Source organism: Gastrolobium bilobum, unplaced genomic scaffold (genome assembly GCF_033153095.1).
Source record: "Gastrolobium bilobum isolate Gb01-03AN ecotype WA unplaced genomic scaffold, APGP_CSIRO_Gbil_v1 utg6974, whole genome shotgun sequence".
Taxonomy (NCBI): domain Eukaryota; kingdom Viridiplantae; phylum Streptophyta; class Magnoliopsida; order Fabales; family Fabaceae; genus Gastrolobium; species Gastrolobium bilobum.
The window spans coordinates 283,048-308,433 of NW_026897472.1; the positions used below are offsets into that span (position 1 = coordinate 283,048).

The 25,386-nt window shown below is 35.3% G+C and overlaps 4 protein-coding genes across 11 annotated transcripts; 2 read left to right on the plus strand and 2 right to left on the minus strand.

Annotated features, from left to right (window-relative positions):
- Positions 1-2,752: 2,752 nt before the first annotated feature.
- LOC133307200 (uncharacterized) lies at positions 2,753-8,635 on the plus strand. The gene is made up of 17 exons (XM_061507658.1): positions 2,753-2,920; positions 3,016-3,105; positions 3,225-3,336; positions 4,320-4,347; positions 4,874-4,972; positions 5,076-5,145; positions 5,256-5,290; positions 5,389-5,463; positions 5,568-5,663; positions 6,250-6,313; positions 6,571-6,624; positions 6,787-6,872; positions 6,957-7,017; positions 7,105-7,169; positions 7,327-7,432; positions 7,937-8,025; positions 8,156-8,635. Exons 1-17 carry the CDS (start codon positions 2,855-2,857, stop codon positions 8,316-8,318), a joined length of 1,359 nt encoding a protein of 452 aa, XP_061363642.1. The 5' UTR covers positions 2,753-2,854; the 3' UTR covers positions 8,319-8,635.
- A 738-nt stretch (positions 8,636-9,373) lies between these two features.
- LOC133307204 (nuclear cap-binding protein subunit 2) lies at positions 9,374-12,928 on the minus strand. Of its 2 annotated transcripts, none has more exons than XM_061507668.1 (8): positions 12,820-12,928; positions 12,498-12,721; positions 12,039-12,177; positions 11,911-11,944; positions 11,322-11,432; positions 10,181-10,237; positions 9,968-10,074; positions 9,374-9,698 (listed from the first exon to the last, which is right to left on the minus strand). In XM_061507668.1, exons 1-8 carry the CDS (start codon positions 12,835-12,837, stop codon positions 9,624-9,626), a joined length of 765 nt encoding a protein of 254 aa, XP_061363652.1. In that variant the 5' UTR covers positions 12,838-12,928; the 3' UTR covers positions 9,374-9,623. The 2 variants fall into 2 exon arrangements, with proteins under 2 accessions (XP_061363652.1, XP_061363651.1); XM_061507667.1 differs by having other exon boundaries at positions 9,377-9,698; positions 10,184-10,237.
- A 159-nt stretch (positions 12,929-13,087) lies between these two features.
- Positions 13,088-15,681, plus strand: LOC133307201 (protein NUCLEAR FUSION DEFECTIVE 6, mitochondrial-like). Of its 7 annotated transcripts, none has more exons than XM_061507661.1 (4): positions 13,088-13,309; positions 13,463-13,584; positions 14,243-14,277; positions 15,436-15,681. In XM_061507661.1, exons 1-3 carry the CDS (start codon positions 13,161-13,163, stop codon positions 14,260-14,262), a joined length of 291 nt encoding a protein of 96 aa, XP_061363645.1. In that variant the 5' UTR covers positions 13,088-13,160; the 3' UTR covers positions 14,263-14,277; positions 15,436-15,681. The 7 variants fall into 7 exon arrangements, with proteins under 7 accessions (XP_061363645.1, XP_061363649.1, XP_061363646.1 ...); XM_061507665.1 differs by lacking the exons at positions 14,243-14,277; positions 15,436-15,681 and adding exons at positions 13,928-13,965; positions 14,853-15,274; XM_061507662.1 differs by lacking the exon at positions 15,436-15,681 and adding an exon at positions 14,853-15,274.
- Positions 15,682-23,549: 7,868 nt separating this feature from the next.
- LOC133307203 (uncharacterized protein At4g28440-like) lies at positions 23,550-25,035 on the minus strand. Its single transcript, XM_061507666.1, has 2 exons — positions 24,724-25,035; positions 23,550-23,972 (listed from the first exon to the last, which is right to left on the minus strand). Exons 1-2 carry the CDS (start codon positions 24,953-24,955, stop codon positions 23,785-23,787), a joined length of 420 nt encoding a protein of 139 aa, XP_061363650.1. The 5' UTR covers positions 24,956-25,035; the 3' UTR covers positions 23,550-23,784.
- Between the last annotated feature and the right edge of the window lie 351 nt (positions 25,036-25,386).

Here is a 25,386-nt window from a genome sequence, read left to right on the forward strand (position 1 = left end):
TCAACATGCAAAGTTGGAATTAGAGTCAATGAAATTGAGTGCTACCAAAGCATAATTTGAAGGAAAATTTGAGAGGAATCCATTGGTATCAATATTTTTGAGTGAGGTTCACTGTAGAAAGAGTTATTCTTCCCCTAATTCGGATTTCATGGAAAAAGATGGATTTTGATGAAGCTTGAGACCATGAGAGATTGAAGTAAGCTTTTTCCTCCATTAAGGAATCACCTCTCTTTTCTTGTTTTCATGAAGGAATGCAAAAACTAGGTTTTTTGATGAATAGTGATCCGAAAATAGGAATTTCGGAAGAGATGTTGATGTGTTATCTTGTTATTTCTTAGATGTTTGTGGTATAGGATTGAGAAAGGAGACCAAATAGTTCAGGAGGATCCATTGAAGGTGCCATTGGATTGAGAAACCTAATTTTTCTCTAAATTTACAAAGACGGTAAGTGATTAATGTTGAGATAATGAATGATATAATGTGTTTGAGTAGTTGTCTAGCCTTGGACTTAATTATTATGTGTGTATTAAATCATGAACACATATCTTGCCTTGACCATAAGTTGACTTGGTGTGATTTAGAGGTTGTGTTATCAAGAAAGCAAAGAAAATAAAAAGTGGGACATTACTTAAGATTGAGAAACCTTAAGAAAATAATATAGGTCCTTGTTCAATGAGTTAAAACACGGATCAAATGAATAGACAAAAGAGAATATCGATTTGAATGTGGTAGATTAGTTCATACACTGATTATCTTCACATCTTTGAAATAGGCTCTAAGATTGTGATCTCTTGGACACGAGGAATATATTGGAGGACGTTGCTTCACAGGTAAACTTTCGGTTTTTGAGGTTAATCTCCCGTTTGTTCCACCAAACTCCAAGGGAGGGTGGTTCTTTCATATGGTATGTGGATATGAACTGTTATATGTTGTATGTATATGTATGTATGTTTGTGTGCCACACAAGACGGTGTTTCCTCATACGATGTGTTGCAAGACAGTGTTTTCTTGTGTAATGCATACTTGTTATATTTTCTGGCCAATAGGATTTATTATCTGCACACTGCATCCCTAGCTTACTGATGTAATTATATATATTATCTAACCCCGCATTATGAGGATTACCATTTCAGGTACAGTAGCTGAGGTGCTGAGACATCGCGCGATAGGAGACCGGGGGAGAGATACTATCTGACTTGATAGTTATAATTTGATTGACATTTCATTTTGTACATGCCATGATGTTATTTTTTGAGATGTACGTGCCTTGTATTCTTTTGATGAGCATAGGAGATGTCTATGCTATGTTGATAGTTTATATATTTTGTTAGTTATGTCTACATATGTCTAGTTACTTATTTAATTACATCTCTTTTGATTGGTTGATGCAATCATGTAAGTAGCTTCATGAACATTATTTTCAGACCTATTATGTATGGGATAGCATATGCCATGGATGATGGGGTAATATAATTTATGTTTGGATTATATTAAACTGTCAATCAAGTTGAAATTATTATGGTGAAAATTATTCCCAGTGGTCCGAAATACAAACAAAATGTTGTACGCTTTATTTTTGACCAAAGAAGCGATAAAAATTAAAGATATAAGGAAAAGGAAAATGTTAACCAGTTAGCTTCGGCACTTATTATGTTTAAATGCTAATTAACCGGCCGCAGATAGGACGTTACAATTGGCTTATCAAAATATAATATATTAAAGGGAAAAATGTTTCTGCAGTTAATGCAGATAAGTTATCTGCATTTATTTCCAAAACGACGTCATTTTGGTATTGAAATCTTAGAAAATTATAAATATAAAGACTATTATAACCCTGAAACAAATTGAACTTACAAAAATACCATGATTTTCACCTCAAAACGACGTCGTATTGTGCTTACTGCAGATAAGTTATCTGCAGTAACTGCAGAAAAAACAAACCCTATATTAAATGAGATAATATATATTCTTATTAGTGAGTATTTATATATTATATTATACTGAGTATTTATATTTATAATATGATTTTATATTAAGTTTTAACTATATAATTTTTTACTTTCAATTACTAGTTTTTAAAGTGAACGTATAACTTGGCCCCACCAAAAATTTCTTGATTCCACCATTGGTTGGATTGCAAATATTAAATCATCAGCTCATAACTGATGCTAATAATATTTTTAAGGTGTAACATGTCAAGTTGGGTTTGGGCCGGATGAGTCGAAAGTTACATATTGGGTTTGAGGTTGGATTTTTTTAACTTGTCCACCCACTTCCTTCCATACCCCAAACATAAGCACACAGCAGCGACACCACTACCTTCCGCCGTCGCCGCCACCGCCACTTACTACCGTTGTAGGTGGAAACTTTGATATAATATGTTGCTGAAATTATGACATGGAAGTTGTCATGATATTTTTCGTTTTTTAATCATATTTGTCATCTGTTATAAAAATAACGCAATACATTTACATAAAATGCTATTTTTTCCCACGTTAAATGAGATAGTATTTTCTTATATAAAGACATAATTAGGTGGATCTCACAACTAAAAAAAGAAGAAGAAAAAAAAAAGAAATATTGATTTAAATTTCAACGGATGTGTAACATAAGAAAAAAAAAATGAGACAAGCTTTGAGAAAAACATTTTTCTTATAAAAATTACTAATACTTAACCCTAAATAATTGCTAAAGTTATTTATTTATTTATTTAGTAATTGCTAAAGTTATTAAATCCTTCGGGCTTCATCAATCACGTTAGGGTTTTTGTGCTCTCTATGCTATTTACAGCTTCTGAATTTCGAGTCTGAAGATTCGAAACAGAAAGTGTTTGCAAACACTTCTTCTACTGACAATGAAGGTCAAAGTGATATCACGCTCTGTGGATGAGTTCACTCGAGAACGAAGCCAAGACCTTCAGGTGATTCAATGCACACGACTCTTTATCATTGACTTTCTTCATTCTTGTGAACTCAAATGAAAATTTTCTAACGTTGTACTTTCAATTTGGAAAAGAGGGTATTCCGTAATTACGACCCTGGCCTTCGTCCTCAAGAGAAAGCGGTGGAGTATGTACGCGCTCTTAATGCTGTGAAGTTGGACAAGGTCGGATTTTTCTCTTCCCCCGTTTTTTTTTCGATGGTGAATTCTGAATATGCTTTTATTCGATGTGTACTTTATTTGTTACTGATTTTTTTTTTTTTTTTTTTTTTTTGAGAATTTAGATTTTTGCAAGACCGTTTATAGGAGCAATGGATGGGCATATAGATGCTGTATCGTGTATGGCGAAGAACCCTAGTCAGTTGAAAGGGATATTCTCCGGTTCAATGGATGGGGGTATTTCAATTTTCCTTATTTTGTCATGCTCTTGAAATTTTATGTATAAATGTAGGAAGTACCGACTTAATTATAGTATTGTGCTCTTGGCTTGGGGATGGGAAGGGTTGGAAGAGAAGAGGTGGAAATTTGTTTTGCCATGTTTTGGGTTTCCAAAATATGGGTGAATTGGATAATGAGCTTTATGCTATGTTTGGATATCTAATGGCGAGTGTAATGGAATAAAGGTACCATACCGAAGTTTGGCAAACACCACTGCTGAACTAGTGCTGATCAGTCCTTGCTCAAGGAGTTGCAAGTTCCTACACTCACAACTGTCATCTATTTGGCAACCTTAGCACTGTTGCACTCTCTTAGAATCCATTGCTTCACTTACTGACCAAACACATGGAGCTGAACCTTTTTTTTTGTTAGGGAAACGTCCTAGCCAAGAATCTTTACATTCCCCCTCAGGATCAGTGGGCAGATTTCCTCGCCAAGGCATTATCCTTGATTCTGTGAATTAAGAGACAAACTTCGGGTGTTTGATCAATTTTCTTTGAAAACCACACCCTAAGTTTCATGGGGGAATGTTAGAGTATTCACTCTTAGATGCACGTGCTTTGTATCTTTTATTGTTTCTGTTAGTTGTTATAGCTGTAAGAATCATTACAGTTAAGCACGGTTTGTTAGCTTAGTCAGATTCTGTTATAATGCCGATTCAGATTCAGTTATGTGCAGTTACTGTAAATTTAATAGACCTAGATCAGTTTAAATAGATTTTCATAATAATATAGTTCTGAATACAGATTCTCTGTTTCTCCTTTTCACTTTTTTCTTATTTTCTTTCACTCTTTGTTGTTTTCTCACCTGTACACCACTTCTATCGTTCATTTTCCTCACAATATGCTCAATCCTTTATACACAATTATCTTCATACTATGCCGGATGACCTGAATTTCTTTTATATTGAAAAATTTAACATTTCTTTGTTGTGTTTACAGATATTCGTCTCTGGGACTTAGCTTCCAGGTAATAAATTTTGTTTTTTTTAATTTTTCTTTTTCTATCAGGAACTTGGAATCAAGCAGAAGCACATGATGTTTAATATTCTCTTTGAAATGAAGAACATTTATATGTTTTGTAAACATACATGTGTTTGCATTATTGAACAATGGGTTACTGGAGCAGCCTCTAATTTCTTTCCTTTTTTGTTTGCATTTGTGGACTATCATAGATTATAAGTCAAATATTTTTCTCTTCTTAGTTATGATTGAATCTTAGTTTGCTGTGTCAAATATGACCTGATATTTTCTTATTATTTTGTGGGTTAAGGATATATTAGCTTTCTGAAGAGTGGTCATAAAAGTATCTTTTAGTTACTATATAATAATAATCCATGGAAATTGTGTATTTGGAAAAGAAAAATATAGGTGAATGGTATGCATCAACTTATTTAATTAAACAATTGGCAAGGATGGGAGGTTGTTCATGATTACAATTTTTGGACTGTACTATATGTACCTAGCATTGTTGCTCATTCTATTTTTTTTAAAAGACGGACAGTTTGTCAGTTTCCTGGTCACCAAGGTGCTGTGCGAGGCCTGACAGTATCTACAGATGGACGCATTCTTGTGTCATGTGGAACTGATTGCACGTAAGGATCAATATTTTCCAATTTTTGTTCTATTATATCAAGTTCTCATGTTTATCCTTCAATAACTAATTCTTCTGATGTAAACTGGTATTTTTGTGTTCAGTATCAGACTTTGGAATGTTCCTGATAGTTCTCTTATGGAGTCAGGTGGCTCAACTACAAAAACTGTCGAGGTGGATGATTGTGCTAATGATTTTTCTTTTTTTCTTTTTAATTTTTCTGCTGGTATTCTAACTCACAATTTTATAAACCTTTTTTTATTTTTATTTTTATTTTTTTTCAGCCAGCAAGTGTTTATGTTTCGAGGAATGCATTTTGGTAAGTTTTGGAGTGAATTATCCAGGAAGATTTTGAAAATTGTTATGTTACTATATTTTTATGTTACATAACATTGGCTTACTTTCTTTAATTTACAGGGCTGTTGATCACCAGTGGGATGGTGAACTTTTTGCCACTGCTGGTGCTCAAGTGGATATATGGAATCAAAACAGGTTTTGATATCAATCTCTGATTAGTTTGCTTATTTTACTAGAATCCTAGACTGCTTTTTCAAATTGGGTGTTTATTTCATGTTGGTGTTACTTCCCTTCTGCAGGTCTCAGCCAATAAACAGTTTTGAATGGGGAACTGACACAGTAATTTCTGTTCGGTTTAATCCTGGTGAGCCAAATCTCTTGGCAACCTCAGCAAGGTATGTTATATTGCTTGTAAGTCAAACACTGCGTTGTTGATATCAATGATACAAATTCAGTTTTCCCCTTAAATATCCTGATCTTTTTTTTCTTTTTTTCTTTTTCTTTGTTGCTTGTTTAGTGCTTGCTGATCTCATTGCATGTGGTTTTTTTTCATTTTTGATTAGTCTTAGTGTTTCATTGAGTTGATATTCCTGATTATTATAGTACCACATTTGAATGTTTCGTTTCCAAATCAACTAGATTGAAATTGTAATTTAAATAGGTGCCTGGGTGTGAGAAAATGCTTTATTACTTATTTTTTTGTTATTGGGTGGTAGATAGATATTGCTCTCAATCTAGTGGTTCTTGGTTTTTGTTCAGCTGAATCTGGAGAGAAATGCAAGTCATCTCATTTATTGAAATGAATATATAATAAGGGAACTAGTTTATGTTTCTTTTGGTATGCGTTTTCTTGAAGTTGTGCTCATTTATATGTTTAAATCATGCGCACTTAGCAAATTAGGAAGAATATTGGTTGGCTTGTTGTACATTTCTCTCTCATTTGCAAGTTAACTGTTTGTTTAACCTGTCTTCTTATTTTAGTGACCGGAGCATAATTCTGTATGATTTACGTATGACTTCCCCTGTGAGGAAAATGATAATGATGGTAATTATTTCTTATCATTAATATAAATTTCAATATATGGCTGCAGATTTTGATTTTGATATTTCTAGTTATCAATTTTATTTTCAGACTATTAGCTGAGGTCCCTACTATTTTCTTTACTTTTAATTGCACACACTGTTATGTCAATGGCACATTTGTCAACTACATTACTACAATTCAGTCAAGAATATTTTTCCCTATCTTTTGGTCTCATTCCAAATATATTCATGACACTGACTTTTACTCCATTGTGACAGACCAAAACCAATTCTATATGTTGGAATCCAATGGAACCCATAAACTTCACAACTGTAAGTTTTTCAGATGTAACTAGTTGTTCTGAAAGTATTATTGTTTAGGGTTTTGGCTATGGCTAACATGTGAGATATTGTTGAGATGTCTTTTTGTAGTTGTATCTTGGAATCAATATTTTTATATTTGTATTCTTATTTACATATTTCATTGCCATGCAGGCAAATGAAGATGGTAACTGCTATAGTTATGATGCTAGGAAGTTGGATGAAGCCAAATGCGTTCACAAAGATCATGTTTCTGCAGTGTAAGATGAATTTTCCTTAAATATTTACTGTTTTTGGTAATTCTAGAATTTTTTATACTTACATTTTCATATTTCATTCTACAGGATGGATATTGACTACTCACCAACTGGTCGAGAATTTGTCACTGGATCTTATGATAGATCAGTTAGTTCACTTGAATTTGGCTTTAATCTTTTAACTCTAATTATTACTGAATTAGAATCATATCTATTAATGATACCTCGTTTTTAGGTGAGAATTTTTCAGTATAATGGTGGTCACAGCAAGGAGATTTATCATACCAAGAGAATGCAAAGGTTCACTCAATTTATATTTCGTGCACTGAGCATTCTGTTGTTTGATTACTTGCATGACTTTTTAAACAATTTAAATCCCGGATGTGTAATGCAGAGAGTCCACTGAAAGATTTCTATGATGCTTTATGGTATGCTGATCTTTATCTCTGTTATGCAGGGTATTCTGTGTCAAGTTTAGCGGGGATGGAAGTTATGTGATTTCAGGAAGTGATGACACTAACCTCAGACTTTGGAAGGCCAAAGCATCAGAGCAACTTGGAGTAGTAAGATATCTTCCTCATCTCCTCTTGCATTGCTTAGATTTGAGTCAAGCCTCACCCACAGCTTAATGTGGGCAATATTTTATCTCATTGACAGATGAATCTCAATTATGTCTGTATTTTTTCATTTTTATTTGGATCTACTCATTTTAGCTCGTAAATGGTTGTCACTTTAGTAGAGAGATGGAAACCATCTAGTTAAGAGGGCTCTACATTTTCTGCTCAAGGTACCACATTCCTGCTCAAGGATCAAAATGACAAGCTGAAATGAGAGGATCCAAATACTTATTATTTAAGTTTAATTGATTGCCATTGTTGATGCATCCTTTTTTTAAACCAATTTTTAATTTAAATTGTCTTTTTTTATTTGTTGATCATACTGGATTAAGAATGTTAAATTGTCATAATTGGTAATTTTCCAATTTGTTGCCTTTGGTTATCCTAATTATTTTTAGTCAGTAAGACCCTTTATTCCCTGAGGATTACTTCATTGTGATCATGCTATAGATTCTCCCAAGGGAGCGGAAGAAGCACGAGTATCACGAGGCCGTAAAGAAACGCTACAAGCACCTCCCTGAAGTTAATCGTATTGCAAGGTAAGATTTGGTGAAGCCATTATTCTTGGGAACCACACGTGGAAAACATTTATGTCATAAATTATATGTTTAGCAAAACAAAACTTGCGATGTTGTGCTTATTATTTGTTTTTTGGGTTTTGCTCAACAGGCATAGGCATTTGCCAAGACCAATATTCAAAGCTACTGCTTTGATGCGCGTTATGGCGGATGCTAGGAGAAGAAAGGATGAGAAGAGGAAAGCTCACAGTGCCCCAGGGAGTATTAAAACACAGCCATTAAGGACAAGAAGAATTATCAAAGAAGTTGAGTAAGGTTTTTATGAACCGGCAGGTGCTAAAAAATCCAACAAATATTTATGAGCTGGCAAGAGTTTTTGTAGTGATGTCAACATGCCTGTGGTGGGACGTTTTACTTCTGGATTTGCCTTCGTCTTTTGCTCATTTCTTAGGCAAATGGATGTACCATGGCAACACTTCTATGCTTCGTTAGCTGAATTGCATGCATGTGAAGTGTGGCCTCCTGCCAGATTCGTGTAATCAATAGGTTATAGTTTTGTGATGTTACTTCTTGGTTCAGTTCAGTCCCAATGTAAGAAATTTTGGTTTATTTTTTAATTGAGTATTGTTTTTCCTTTTCCTTTAAAGCCTTTGCAGAACAAATTGATATTTTTTAATTCAATTTTGTGACTATCACAAAATAAAACACATCTGAACTCTTGAGAATACCATTAATTAAAAGTGACCTGAAATCGTTTTAATTAATAATTTCTATCTCCTTCCACAATAAATTTAGGAGTTACACAATTGATACATATTCTTTAGTTTGGGGCTCTTACTAACCATTGAAGAAGTGTCACTTACCATGTATGTAGTCTACTCATGAACGCTGTGTTCACTCCTATTTCCTACCATGCACACAAATAATTGCTTTTTCATTGTCTCGCTTAGCCAGCAACAACTTCCCTTCTTACATGTTAAGTCTCCTCTAATGAGAATCAGATATTTGACTACATTAGAACGACGTGGGTTACCTTTGCCGCACTCGTTGAAGACAAAAGGAAGGTACATTTCACTTCTGGTTGTATGTCTTGTCTGGCTTACACGAAATTTTCGGATGTTTCTTCTAACAGATTTTTTTTTCCTCCTCCTAATTTCTTTTCTTTTTGGTGGGGATAGGGGGCTGGTGGTGGTTATGTTAAAGCCAATAATTTATCTCGACAATCTGAACTTTGAATAAGTGTGCATGTAAAATGATTTCAACGTTGTGATGGCTTGCAAATTATGCAAGAAAATAATTGTTCATGCACACGTACATGCTGACAGATTGAAGCAAAAAGGCTCAAGACCACATATTTTACCCAATAAGCCGAACCATTGCGCATAAGATGCGAGTAAGATAACTAGAATCTGATCATGGCCAAAAACAGAAGCACAAGACAGAATTTCAAACATAGCACAGCCATATGCAGCTGATCCAGCCTAGAATTTCAAACAAGGTTAACCTAACAGTAAGATATTTGCAATTTGCAATGATATACAACACTATCTTACACTTTTAATCATGTGAGCACAGAATTTTCAATGCAAAAAACAACTTGATCAATTATGAAATTCTGCTTAAGCCCGTCTTTTTCTATCATCTTCCTCCTCATCATCAGAATCCCCGCTCTCACGAAACCGTGGATTTTTTTCCTGGCACATCGGATCAAGTAATTAATCCAGTCAAATCAAATGGCAAAAACTACGAGGAAACACGATACTTTTGAAACTAGCATACCGACTGATACTAGCAATAATGGTAACTGCAGACATAAGTATGAGGAAAACAAATACAAGCATCATGCCTTCAATTGAAGAAATAAGTCCCATTGCCTATGTGGCACAATAGGTACGGCAATTGGAATTGCTATAAAATAATTGATCAATTAGCCTGAAACATCATTAAGATTTGTAGAGTTTACCGGTCTAGATTCATGGTCAGAGTTTCTTCGAGTTTCATGATCTGATGTTCTTTTTGAGGACTCGTGTGTGTGGCGGTCATCATCTCTGTGTCTTTTCCTATAGTAATCTATCATGTCAAATAGACAAATTAAATTTATATCAATGGTAAATTCCTCTAAGTGTTTCTGAAAAATTAAAATTGCGGGACAAAAGGCATTGTCTAGAGATGAAACTACCTCTACCATGCCGATGGGAACCACCATGACCATGGCTTCCACCATGTCTACCATCTGGAAGAGTAAAATTGCTATCAGTTTAATTAGCAAGGAATACAAACTCACGGCAAATGATAAAGTATTATCACGAATTTGAGAATGTAAAAAAAAGTTAAATAACCAAAAAAAGGCAACCAACAAAACAATGGGAGGCTGGTTGTTACGACCTAATTGCAAGGTATGGGACTTGAGTCCCACATTGATTATATGGGTGACTAATGTGGGATTCATATGGACTTTGGGTTCTCCTACCTCATGGGCTAGCTTTTGGGATGAGGCTCTCCCAAGGTTCGTATCACTAGTTCACTATGAGACTAACACATGTACGTACTCTGGCCTGGAATACAATTCTAAGATTTAAAGCATATAAAGTGTCTAATAAACTAAAACAAATATTCAATCGCATTTTGAACAGCAAAATGCAAAAGACCACTACCATAAGATTCAGAATATTAAGATAAATAAGCACTGAAACTTTCAAAATCATTGGAATATGTTGCTTCCTTAAGAGGGACAGTTATTTCCAGATCCAACTTAGTTATCCACATTGACGTTTGCATTATACTAAAACTTATTTACAAAACTAAATTTATCAGACCAACAATTTAACTTAGATAATTGTGAACTTCAATCATTAGGAAGACAAATACAATGTAGGCGAAATTAGCTATTTAAGGCATCCCTTTGTGCCATTTTTTCAGACTGCACAATATATAGGATGCAGGAGTTGACAGGCTAATCAAATAAATACACCTAGTAGGGGGCTACCTCAAGTGTTGCATATTTACACAGATAGCTACAATTTTAGGCCCAACTGGCAATGTCAACATAGGTGTCAAGCAGTCAGTGTTACTTCTTAATGAGTTAGTGACCTAAGTCCATAATTAGATGCCCTTTCCTGTCAGTATTTCTTATCATATCTTAAAAATCAAGCAGGAGGATAAGTCACCGCATAAATTTGACATCTGAAAACCAAAAAATAATAATAAAAAGAATACATGAATGGAATTTTCAGTGAATTCAAAACAAGGGAAATGTTGAGCCAGAGTTACTCCTAGCAGTTAAAGATCTGCGCAGAATACAGTTTGGAGTCTCTTACAGGAAGTTGGAATAACTGGCGGAAAAGAGCCCAAAGACCCAGCACCATAATCTACAAGCTGCCTTTGTACTTCTAACTCTTTCTGAACCAGCTTCCCATAACCACCTCTACGTGTGTGGAATTAAGGAAACTAAAAGGAGACTAGTATAATAACTTGTCGCAGATCAAGTCAATAAACAAGATAAAAGAAGGCATATAAAAACAAGTGCATCACTGAAGGTATGAGTATTTATAACTCAATATTAATTAAAATATATTAAAATTGCAGCAGAAGTAATAGTTTACTTATTTCGAATATGTGGGGATATGCCTAATCAAAAGCATAGTCCCGGGAGCATAATTAAAGAAAATTATAATTGCTCGCCGATGCAAAACTAGATTATATATGTATATTGCACGGATTAATCATTAATGAACCATATTAGTTATATTATTCTTAACTTTTAAGAATTGCCACATTTATGCAGCTTACTCTACCGCAATAATATTATTTTCATTGTTATGTAGAGTAGAAAATCAAGCCTATAATTCATACAAGGACAAGGACACAAATCGCAAAAAAATTAATGTTAAACAGTTAAAAGGATATCAGGATCATAATCCGTGCGATATTCGTCACGCACCTGAATGAATTAACAGAAGAAGTCAGTATTATATCCAAGAACAAAAATAGCCATAGCCATAGTAAAAACATAGGCACAAGAGTTGTTTGTTCACCTGACCACCACTACGACCGCGACCCCATTGTCTGCCATCCTGGAATCCCCAATCAAAATCAACACGAATAGGGCGATCATCAAGTATCGTCCCACTTATGTATTTGCAAGCATCCTCAGTATCTTCCCGTGAGTAATATCTAGCAAGAAATACATACATAGAATCACCATTCAATACTCAATAATTCTCACAATCACTAATATGAATCACTGCAGTTAACAGTGCATACTCATCACTATTCAAGCAACTGGATGCAAAATTTAATTCAGGTACCTACAATTATACTACTCGATACAATAAACGGTTCCTAGAAATCAACCACTAGATTATACATGCATACTGATAAATAGAAATAATAATAATAATAATGATAATAATAACAATATAATTAGGTTTGCGAAGAAAAGCATTTTATCCTATAGAATACATTTCAATGATTTAATTGCAATTTCATCTTACAAAACGAAACAAAAGCCGCATGGCGTTTTAGTGTTCTTATCCAAGCCCATGATGATCTTCTTGATTTCTCCAGCTCGGGAAAACAGTTCGTAAACTTGCTCCTCCGTTGTGTAAAACGACATGTTCCCTATGTAAACAGTTGTTGAATTCAGAAGCGCCTGCTCAAAATCCTCTTGCGTTCCAGGGAATCTTCTATCTCTATACGCTGAAAGCTTCGATGGATCCTACAACACCAAAAAAATAAAAATAAAAATAAAAATCAGCAAATGAAATAAAAAACATACTTCTTGAATTAGATTACGTAATGCTCAGTGTAGAGTACCTTGAATAACGACGCCATGTGTGAATCTGCAACTCAGCTTCGACACTGTTGTGAGTGAGAAATTCATGAAAACGAAGAACTGGCTCCGATTTCAGAGACTCTGTTATTGTTAGGGCACTGTAAGAAACCCAACAAGACGAACACTCACGCGGATCGGTTCGACCCGAGGTTTTAGGTCCGGCCCAAACAAAAAGACATGACAAAGCCCAAATTCTTCAAAGCCCATTATATTACTTTCTGGCCCATAAGCCGAAAACTGACGAAGGGTTTTAGTGATGTAGAACCCTAAACCAGTGGCGAGTGTAGAACCTACGCAAACCCTAAAAATTTCCGATAACGAAATGGCATCCGCCGCCGGCGCCGCCGCGAGGTCGATATTCCGATCATCCTCCGTTGGCCGCGCCGCGTTCCGTCTCTGCTCGGAAGCTAAACCGACTCGTTCTACGTTCCGCCTCGGATCCAACAAGCCACTCTCCCAATCCACGCTCAGGTAAATCACGAAACTTTTCTGAAATAAAAAGAAAATGCTACTTCGTTTTAAGCATTTTGTTTTCTTGAATCACTTGTAGGTTTTTTTTGTTTGTTTGTTTGTTTGTCAATGCTGAATTCAGTGTTTCTTCGATTGAATTGTTTGTGTGAGAAGGTGTCCTGTTGAATTGAGCTTCTGTGTGGAATCAATGATGCCGTATCATACGGCAACTGCTTCTGCGTTGATGACTTCAATGCTCTCCGTTTCTCGTCGCAGCTACGGTTGGCTTCCTGAAGGTATCATTAGTTATTAAAAGATTAAATTTGTATATTTGCATTTTGAATGGTTTGGGTTAGGTGGCATTATTTTTGAAAGATTTCTCTGCATTTTTAGCTTTAGTTTGGTTTGGTTATATAAATTGAAACCTAATCTTATTTTTCAAAAAGTAATATTGTTTTCCCCTGTTTGCTGGTTGGGACTTGGTTTTACTGAGAGTGGTAAGAAGAGAAGGGGATTTAGAATATATCTTACAGCTTGTGTTGAGAAAAAAGATTAGGACTACGAAAGAGTATTATGTTATGTGACCCCCACTCTGGATCATTTTAATTGCCTGACAATTGGATTTCACTTTTGAATTAGGTAGCTAAACATCTGTAGGATTCCTTGTGTTCTTTCGGGTAAGTTAGTGTTTCTTTTCAATGCTTGGGTTAAACTTAATATAGGCCTGTGAGATTTAATACGTGATGCATTCGAAATATATATGTGATATAAATCTCCGTATTCATAGGAAAAAGGTGGTTCATCTACCTGATGCTTGACCGTATCTATATATAAGTATAACTATTAATCATGTACCTAAGATTGATGGATTAAGTTATTCCCTGAATCTTCTGCTTTCGCCACTCGTGCAACTAAATCTTTTAGTGAAGCCATACATACTCCTTTTGTTTGTAGGCCAAGAGAAGACTATTTGAAGATCGAGAAGCAAGGTTGGATTGGGATGACATGGACCTCTTATGATGTTGGGCTTTAAACAAAAAAAATTATTTTTATTAGGAAGAATTGCTATATATCTATGGCCAATTATTTAGCATGATTTAGAGCAAATTTGTCTGCTCTTGGATTCTATTATGTAGTTGGCGTGGTAAATCTCATTAAGCTGGATTTTTCTTAGTTTACTTTGTGTTTTATAAAATAATTATCTGTCTCTTATTTATGAATCTCATTTTTCATTGTTTATGCATCTTGAGAACAATTTTCAGGAATAAAAAAACGACACTTTTCTTGTGGGTTCTGAGTTTATATAAAATTATGTTGAATCTCTATGGGATAAAAAGATTGAGAAATATCTCAACCATTCTTGTAAGAGTTTGTCTAGAATTCAGTTTATTGCCTTTATCTTCTATGTTTAATTATCTGAAACATTATATTTTATACACATCTGTGTTATGTAAAATTCTATCAGTAAAATCATAATTGATGCGGGTATTTTTTTTTTTTTGCACCATATATTGTAGGGTCAATTGATAATTTAGGTGTATACTGATCTCTTTTGTTTAATCAGATTGCAATGATGATGTGTGATATGTGTTCTGAAGATTGAAGCAATCTTTTATGTACCAATCTGCTTCCTGAGACAGTGTCTTGATTGGAGGGACAAATTGAGTCCCAAAGGCCGAAAGGAACTTTAAAAACTTAGACCACCTGTACTTCTGTTCTTCCTATTTCAGATGCATAAAGGCTGCTATTTTATACGCTTGGATTTTAGTGTCTAAAGGCAAATTACGCCGAAATTGTATTGGGCCGTTCGATGAAGTTTTATCTTGTTTGTCCGTGTTATTTAGAAATTTCATTTTGAATCAGCTAGGGAAGTTTAATGAATTCAGAATTGGAGTATGTAGCGAAAGTTTTTTATTCCGATCGAGTAGTGCGTATTAAGCATCCATCCCTTTATAGCTGGTCTAAATTTACGCTTCCCCCCTTTGTGCAGATAGTTTCTCTGATATTTTTAAACTAAAATTTTTGTCTTAAAAGGGCTCTTTTTATTAACATGATAACTTATTTGTCTTTCGATTGTTATCTTTCTGTACGTAAGGCGGTCAGTGATGTTTTCGTTTTCTCATTTACTTTATTTTTTTAACTTTCAGAAGAAGAGGGGTCATGATGTCATAACTACAGAATGCGGTACAGATTATGCTCAATTTACTTCGTGGGTATAAAAGTTGGATTGTTTTTTGTAGTTCACTTCTTAGAATATGAGCTTTGGATATTTGAACTCTTCATTCCCCGTCTTTACAAGTATTGGTTCCATTATGCATATTTTGGTCTGTGACCTCCTATATGGCTCGGAGAATTATGTTTTCCTAAAATTCCAAAATGAGAACAGTATCCATTTCGTTTCAATTTACTGTGAAAAATCTGTGCGACTGTCTTCTTAATTTATTTTTACGAGCGATCTATTAATTTGTTATATTAAGTTGTCACCCATCCTTTTGAAACCCCTTTGGTTCCTCAAACTTCAAGTGTCTATCCTGTACATTTTTCTTTTCCAGCTAATCATATTAATATTTAATCCATCCCAAAGAAAGTCACATGCTTCTTCTAGTCATTACCTTTCCAACCAAGCTTGGATTCTATCTTTTTCACTACAAGTAGCTTTGGAAATCAGCCAGAGGATTCCAATATCTTGTCACAGAAAAATGTTCAAGACTCATATCTTTCTTAATCCTCTCTTTCCTTACGAAGAAAGAATTCAGCTTTGGATCTTATCTACACGATTCAGTGGAATGAACAAATAATGATTTCTTTTTCTTGTCTATTTAGGCGAGTAGCATAGTATATAGGTCATAACCTTTGTAGAGTTTTGCTTCTCGTTTGAATATGACGTATGATTGTTAGACTAGCTAAATAAGAGTACCTATGAAAGTGAGATTCACTATTGAAACAACCGCGCTTTTATAAAGCACCATGTAGAATAAAATCAAGAATGTTACAACTAACTAGTGTCATTAACCTCATTTCAGTTGTGTTAGAAAAAAGGTAAAACCATTAACGTAGCTTTACATAATAGCTTAAGTTTTTTTTGATTGAATTGATTTTTTTTAACTAAGTGGTTACGAGTTTAATCCTTATCTTTCTCATTTTCTTAATAAAAATAATTAATTATTATGGATTTTCTTAGCACAAATAAATTGAGCCTTATGCATTATCTATTCTTCAAGTCCAATGGGTCCTCGTGTGAGGAGACGTGTTAAAAATATATAAAACAATTAATATAGCTTTATTCAATGTCTTAAGCTTTTGGATTAATTGATTCTTTACATGGTATCAGAGCTTTCATGACCAAATGGTCACGAATTTGATTTTCACCGCCCTCATCTAGTTAATAAATAAATAAATATTATGAAATTTCTTAGCACTGGTAAGTTGACCTTGATGTATCATCTATCTTTTAAGTCCACTGGACTCTCATGTGAAGGGACGTGTAAAAAAAATATAAAATCATTAATATAACTTCTTCCAACAACTTAAGCATTTGGGTTAAATGTCTTTCGGGTTAAATTGATTCTTTACATGATGTCAGAACCTCTATGATTAAGTGTCTTACCAGCCCATTCTCTTAATAAAAATCATTAATTATTGTTCACTTTCTTAACGCAGGTAAACTAGATCTTATGTATCATTTACCGTTCAAGCCTAACAGAATTTGTAACGAGAGAGAGAGAATAGGGAAAGAGAAAAGCCATTTGTTGATTATGTGAAAAACTAACTACACAGTACATGAGAGTGCTCTATATATAGAGTCATAATTCACTAACTAATCTAACAACCATGACAGCTGGAATAACAAACTGATCTAACAACCATGACAGCTGGAATAACAAACTTAACACAATGTGGGAGTAATCACATGGAACTGATACTACAGTAGATAAAGATACACCTAATAACTAAGTAAAGCTGAAGCTTTACTATACACTCTAATACCCTCCCGCAAAACTCAGCAGTGTTGGAGATCCAAAACTCTGAGTTTGGTGCGCAAGGCAGCAAATCGATCAGGAGACAAAGGTTTGGTAAGAGTGTCAGCAAGTTGATCAGAGGCTGGGATGTGTGATACAATAAGCTCCTTGCGAATCACACGTTCTCGAACAAAGAAAATGTCTAATTCCATGTGTTTGGTGCGAGCATGCAGCACTGGATTGTGAGAGAGAGCAACTGTACTCAAATTGTCACAATAAATTCGAGGAGTGGAAATGGGAACCCGAAGTTCATGAAGTAGAGATTGAATCCATAAGATTTCAGAACATGTAGCAGCCAGACTTCTATACTCATCATCAGTGCTTGATCGAGCAACCAAGGTCTGCTTCTTAGACCACCATGAAACCAGATTAGGACCAAAGTAAACACAAGCACCAGAAGTAGATTTTCTGTCATCAGGATCCCCTGCCCAATCTGCATCACAAATGGCAGTGATGGTGAGAGGGCTGGAAGGAGCTGCTAGTCTGAGAAAGAGACCAAAAGAAATGGAACCCTTGAGATATCGAAGAATTCGTTTAACTGCCAACCAATGTTCATGAAGAGGTTGAGCCATGAATTGGCACACCTTGTTAACTGCATAACTGATTTCAGGTCTAGTGATGGTTGCATATTGCAAAGCACCAACAATGGATCGATAATGAAAAGGATCAGGAAAATAGGATGTGCCATGTTTAGTTAGCTTGCAGCTAGTTGTCATAGGAGAGGAGATGAGTTTGGCTTCATGCATAGCTGCTCTAGTTAACAAGTCGCGAATGTACTTAGCTTGACATAAGCTCAAACCACCAGAGGCATGTCGTTTCACTTCAACACCCAGAAAATAATCCAAGGGACCCAAATCCTTCAAGGCAAACTGAGAGTTGAGATTAGAGATGATGCGTTGGATGAGAAGAGAATCTGAACCAGTAATTATGATATCATCAACATAGACAAGAATGTAAACAGAAGCAGCAGCAAGCTTGAGAATGAACAAGGAAGGATCACAGCAACTGGATTTAAATCCAAATAGAAGCAAAGCAGTCTTGAGCTTGTCAAACCAGGCTCTAGGGGCTTGCTTGAGTCCATATAGTGCCTTGTGCAACTTACAAACCAAGCTTCTGTTAGCATGCTCAAATCCAGGAGGTTGGACCATGAAGACCTCTTCTTTCAAGTCACCATTAAGAAAGGCATTATTGATATCCAATTGCCTAATGATCCAGTTATTTGTCAAGGCCAAAGTGAGCATAATCCGAACTGTAATGGGTCTTACCACTGAACTGAATGTCTCATTAAAATCAAAACCAGCTTGTTGCTGAAAACCCTTGGCAACCAACCTTGCTTTGTATTTATTTATGGAACCATCCAGATTTTCTTTAACTCGAAAAACCCATTTGCAACCAATAGCCTTCCTATTAGGAGGACAATCAACAAGAGTCCAAGTATGGTTAGATAACAAAGCATCATATTCACATTGCATAGCCTTAAGCCAAGGTGGACTAGCCATAGCCTGTTTAACAGAAAATGGTTCAACATGAGTAAGAAGAGCCAATGATCTAGCCAAGGTTTTAGACCGGGTTTGAATTGAATGAGGAGATGACAGGTTCACAGAAGAAGAAGGCATATACTCAGAAACAGAAGTAGGAGGAGATGAAGAAGAAGAACTACTGTGAAATGTAGAGGAAAGGGACTGAGTATCAGATAACTGGACAAGGTTGGTTGGTGGTGTATTTGTGGCATGAGAGACAGGACTAGATTGCACAAGAGGGGAATGATAGGCACTACTGCTAGCCAAGGAGTTGTCAGAAGGGAGATGAGGAACAAGACTACTAGAAGTCTGCTGATGATGAACAACAAGAGGAACAGAAGGAGATTGAGGAGGAGAAATTGAAGGAGGATTCAGAGTGGAGGTCCAGGAAGTTGCAAAAGGAAACATAAATTCATTGAATATGAAATCCTTGGATATAAAAATTCTGCCATCTTTATTGAGGCAAAAATAACCTTTGTGACTAGAGGAGTATCCAAGAAAGACACACTCTTGAGATCTGTATTCTAATTTGTGTTTGTTATAAGGACGAAGGAAAGGAAAACAAGAGCAACCAAAAACCTTGAGAATAGTGTAATCAGGACTGAGTTTATATAGTTTGGTATAAGGGACCTCAAAATTTAAGGAAGTTGTTGGCATTCGGTTGATGAGGAAGACAGCTGCATTAAAGGCTAGATCCCAAAACTTCATTGGTATAGAAGCATGTGACAGAAGAGTGAGTCCAGTCTCAACTATGTGCCTATGTTTTCTCTCAACAACACCATTTTGATGGTGAGTGTGAGGGCAAGCAATCCTATGAAGAATGCCATGAAGACTTAAAAATTGGGTAAATGATCGAAATTCCTCACCCCAATCAGTTTGAATAGATTTTATGGTTGTTTGAAACTGAGTGCCAATCATGCTATGAAATTGCTTGAAGACAGCAAGTGCATCAGATTTTTGTTTAATGGGATACAACCATGTGAATCTAGTGTGAGCATCAACAAAGGAAATGTAATAAGAGTTTCCTGAGGTAGACTTAAAAGGTGCAGGACCCCATAGATCACTGTAAATTAATGCAAAAGGGGAGTGATACACAGTGGTGGATGGGAATGAGGGAAGTCTGTGAGCCTTGCCTTTACAACATGCTAAACAAAAATCAAGTTCAGATTTATTATTGAAATGTATCTTACAAGTTTTGAGTACACTTTTAAGAGCTACATCATGTGGATGTCCTAAACGACAATGCCACAATGAATAGGCAGAATCAGAAACGACATAAGCTTGAGTACATGAATTGGAATTTACAGTATTACAATCGGAAACAGTCACTGTATTTGAGGCTTGAACAACATTACAACCAGAAATTGGAGGAGAAGACTGAGGTAAGGTGGAAGGAAAGACAATGTTTGTGAAGCAGTAGAGCCCATCCTGACCAAGTGTGCCTTCTAATAGGACTTTATGTGACTCCTGCGATTTGACAAAGCATTTAGTAGGGTGAAATTAAAAAAAGACATTGTTGTCACGAGCAAAAGCACTAACACTCATAAGGTTCTTCATAATTAAGGGAACATGAAGAAGATTCTTAAGAGACAATTCGATTTTAGGATCAGTTGGTGATTTAAAATTTGAGAAACCAACAGAACTAATGGGCAAACCTTGACCATTGCCAATAAAGACTTGATCAGCACCAGACAATTGTTGACTCTGTAACAGATTCATAGGATTGGCTGTAACATGATGACTAGCTCCTGAATCTGGATACCATTCCAATGCTGGTGTAGTGCTAGGTGTAGGAAGTAAACCAGAGTGTTGATGACTTGTGATCATTGCTTGAGGAGCAGATGATACTCCTGTTGGACGAACATACTGATATGACCTTGGAAACTGATTTTGTTGAGGTTGATAGTGATGAGCATGTGGTTGTTGGTGTTGATTTTGATAGGAGAATTGTTGTTGAGCTTCAAAGAAGTGAGGAGAAGAATTTCCAGCAGGAGGAGCCAAAGTTGGAATGAAACTTTCATCAAATCGAAACCAACAAGAGTGAATATCATGACCAAACTTGTAGCAAAGTTGACAGTAGACATTTGTACGAGCACCACGTCCTCTGCCTCTGTTGAAGCGTCCTCCATATCTCCCACGTCCTCTATATGAACCATTGGAGCGAGGAGGAACATGAGAATCAGACGCTGGAGGTAACTGATTCAAGTTCTGTTTATCATTTGAGGAAACAGAATTGAACAGTTCATCTGGTTCAGTGCTTTTGTGCATCTGTGCTAAGTTGACAGAGACAGGATCAGTGAGTAAACTCTCACTTTGTTTTAGCAAAAGTTGTTCAAAAGCCATAAGATCCACTGCTAGATCAGCAAGCAAAGAAGCTTTCTCACGACTTTGAAAATTGAGAACAAACGAGTTATATTCTGAAGGTAAACCTTCGAGAATGTAGTCTATATGATCATCTTCAGAAACTGGAGTTCGAATCGCCTTCAAGGAATTACAAATTAATTTGATTCGTGAGAGGAACTCAGAAATAGATTTTGTACCTTTCTTGATCAATCGAAGCTCTGATCTAAGTTGTCGAGTCTTAGATTTCATCTTTCCATGGAACATCTTATGTATTTGATCCCAAGCCTCATATGAGTGCTTAACTCCAAGAATCTCATTTACCACATATTCAGTAATAGTGGAGAGCAACCACGTTAGCAGCATCTGATCTTGCATGAGCCATTGTTCAAACTCTGGATTCACAGCATCACTCACACGATCTTCATCAGTTAAGAATTTGAGAGGAATTTTTGGATTTACCAGAAATTTGTGAAGCTGGTGTGACGTTAGGATAGGTTCAACTATCTGATTCCAAAATAGATAGTTGTCTTCGTTGAGCTTTACAGTGATTTGATAGTGAAAAAGAGATGGAGTTTTGTTCTCCATTGTTGTGCTTCGTGAGCTTCGATTCTCGCTATTGTTATCTTGATTTACTGGTGAAGAAAGTATTGCGGAAGACATTGATGGAAGCAAAAATGGATCAGGCCTTCAGAAAGAAGGGTCTGATACCATAACAGAATTTGTAACGAGAGAGAGAGAGAATAGGGAAAGAGAAAAGCCATTTGTTGATTATGTGAAAAACTAACTACAGAGTACATGAGAGTGCTCTATATATAGAGTCACAATTCACTAACTAATCTAACAACCATGACAGCTGGAATAACAAACTGATCTAACAACCATGACAGCTGGAATAACAAACTTAACACAATGTGGAAGTAATCACATGGAACTGATACTACAGTAGATAAAGATACACCTAATAACTAAGTAAAGCTGAAGCTTTACTATACACTCTAATAAAGCCCAATGAACTATCATGTGAAAAGACATATTAAAAATATATAAAATCATTAATATAATTTCATCTAAAAATTTAAACTTTTGAGTTAAATGAATTCTTGCATCAGCCATTAGATTAAATAAAGTGTCATGCACCTATTGCTTGCGTTAGTCAGCCTGGGGATTATGGATTCGAGTCTTGGCTTACGCATTTTACGGCGATGTTGTTAAAACCAGACTACAAAATGAATTGGAGAGGGCTTAAATTTTAAGTTCGAACTGTTCATTGAACTGGCAAAAATATTTTAATTAGTTCAACTCTGATCAAACTAGCAGTAATTAAATAATTTTTAATTATTATAACATATTTAATAATTAACATACGTAATAATAGAGTAATATACATTTTATTTCATGAATGCTCCCGTAAGAACAAAAATTTGTTACCAAGAGCTCAACACAAAAAAAGTTAGAAATAGACCGAAACTTACTTGGAGAAAGGTAATAAAACAAGACTTAATGGAGTAGGATATAAATTAACAGACGGTGTGTCTTAAAACAAAATGGAAAAGAGCTATAAACATGTGAAAAGTTAGACCCGTTGTTATTCTTATGTCCCAGATAGTCTCTTTTTAGTTCTTTTCCTCTTCATTTTCCTTTCTTTTATTACTCGTATGTATGTATGTGTATATATATATATATATATATATATATATATATATATATATATATATATATATATTACTATTTTTTTTTTATTTCAATTTTTTTATTGTTTATTGTTTATTTTTTATCTTTTTCTCAATCTTTTCGTATATTTTATTTGAATTCATCTACCACCGACTCCAATTAATTTGGAATAAAGGTGTAGTTGTAGTTAATGTTGTATCAAATCATAAATTACATATTCAAATTCAATATCAAACATAACATTTATAAATTTATAGTATTAAGAACTATATTTTAAAAAAAATCAAATCATGACATTATTTTTAATGACATTGTCTAACATTTTTTTAAAGAAAATAAATACTCAAAAACTTATGATTTAAGTGCACAAGGCACAACCGATTCACCAATTCTACAGTCGAAATAACCCATCTAGTAAGAATTTTTTTTTTAATCAATGATTTTAGGATCTAAACATAACCAAATAAGTATTCAATTCATAGTTAGACCATTCAGTTCTAACAAAGATACTTTGTGCGCAGGCACAATACTAGATCCTCAGTACACCTTGGTAGGGTTGGTGGACGGCCTTGAACCTATTGACCTAATCCCAAAACAATGGCTCTTACTGCCATCCAGGCACCAGGACTACCATTTTTTTAATCTCCAAATACATTAGCATGAAAAGCCCCTAAGAGTTGAACAAGGAGGACTATATACACTACCAAATTGAGGAAATATACAACAGTAATTACTTTTGCATGTTAAGCACAGGCATTATCACTATTCTAAACTGACCTCATATATAATTCTTTGCATTAACCATAGCAGTCTTAAGTCTAAATCAGAAGGACTGTACGCTGTACCATATGAAAACTGCACCGCAGTCAATTGTTCAATGGTAAAAAAAAGAAAAACAATCGAACCTCTGGTAACTCAAAAGATTCACTCCCAGAAGCTTAAATCATTCTTCAACATTGACTAATTCATATTCAACTAATGAGAGATTGTTATCCTCTTTAACTTCAAAATTTGCTGGTTCCGTGACCTCAATTCGCCCCCATCTATCAACTGCTAGCCTCATAGATCCCTTGAACATGTCAATCTTTGCATTACGCAGAATTAAAGTTGAGCCAGGCTTCATGAGGTCCACTGTAGAAAACTAAATGAATTAATCACCTCTACAAAACAATTGACCGAAACCGATATCGTTTTCCCAAACAAGCAAGAAATGGAAGCATTTAACGAAGAAAGGAAAAGATACGCTAACGAATACATTAGTTTAGGAGAAAAAGCACGATAAGAGTACCACATAGACTCCAAAAATTATAATGTTTCTACAAACAGAGGCTAATGCATACTCCACACATTACGTCCAGCTTACCTCGGAAAGCATCAGTTAAGGCACAAACTAATTCCACCATTGGCAAAGGCCATAAAACAAGATTAAGTTAACTTTCTTCCTGTTAATAGACTTGAATGCATTAATAACATTGATATTAGATAATGCACAATCAACTCAGAGAGAATGAACCAGGTTTCCAAGTTTAAATCTCTGAATGACACTAAAACCAATTGAAAACAATGAATTTTAATTTGACCCATTTCCAATGCCAAAATATTTATACTATCAGTGTAAATATTAAACTATAACACTGTCATTGCAGTAATATAGGTTTTTTCACATGCAGTAAAAAGCCTTAAGCTTTACAACAGGGGTATGATTATTCACATGCAGAAGAGAGAAAAGGGTTAATGGAACTTTAAATCTTCAAATCCAAAGTGTTTGGAATTGCAGGGACTGAAAGTAATACTATCTCAAAGTCAACGACCTTAACAAGCAACTGAACACAACGGTTAGATGATACAATACGAAAAACAAACATGGAGAACATCATCGTACCCTGTTCGTTGCGAGCTGTGAAGACTATGGTTCCGGTTTCGTCGCCGACGTTGCACTCGGCGATGCGGGAAGGACGAGCCGCTATCACCGACGATCGACCGCCCCTGTTGCTCACCATCTTCACCGGTTTAGAACTCACCACCTTCACCGTCAGCGTGTGACCGCTGGTTCCCGGTTTCAGCTGGTCAACCTTCACAAACACCGGCTTCCGCTTGGTTGTCGGTGTCGCCATGGATTCGGAGTTCGGGTTTCTACTTCGTATGCTAGAAAATCAATCGAATCGAAATAGATCACAAAAATCGAAGTTAAACCCTAACCCTAGTTTCTATCTGCGTTTGATTTCGGATTTGGGGATTTAATAAAATTATTGGGCCTGATTCTTGTTGCTTGAAGCCCGTGTTTGGTGGCCCAATAAACTGTTGCAATCAAACTGAAAAGCAAAATAAGTAATGATGAAAGTTTTTGGATACAATATTTTATATGACGCTTGTAATACATCATATAATCAGAAAACACAGTAACTTTTTCTTATGTAATTAGTAAATTATTCAGTAATATATTATGATTTATGCATTCATTTTATTATATTTATATTTTCTTTGACTGGTTAGGTCTCATTTAAAAATTTTGTTTCATAATTTTGTATTCAATCAATCAAAGTGA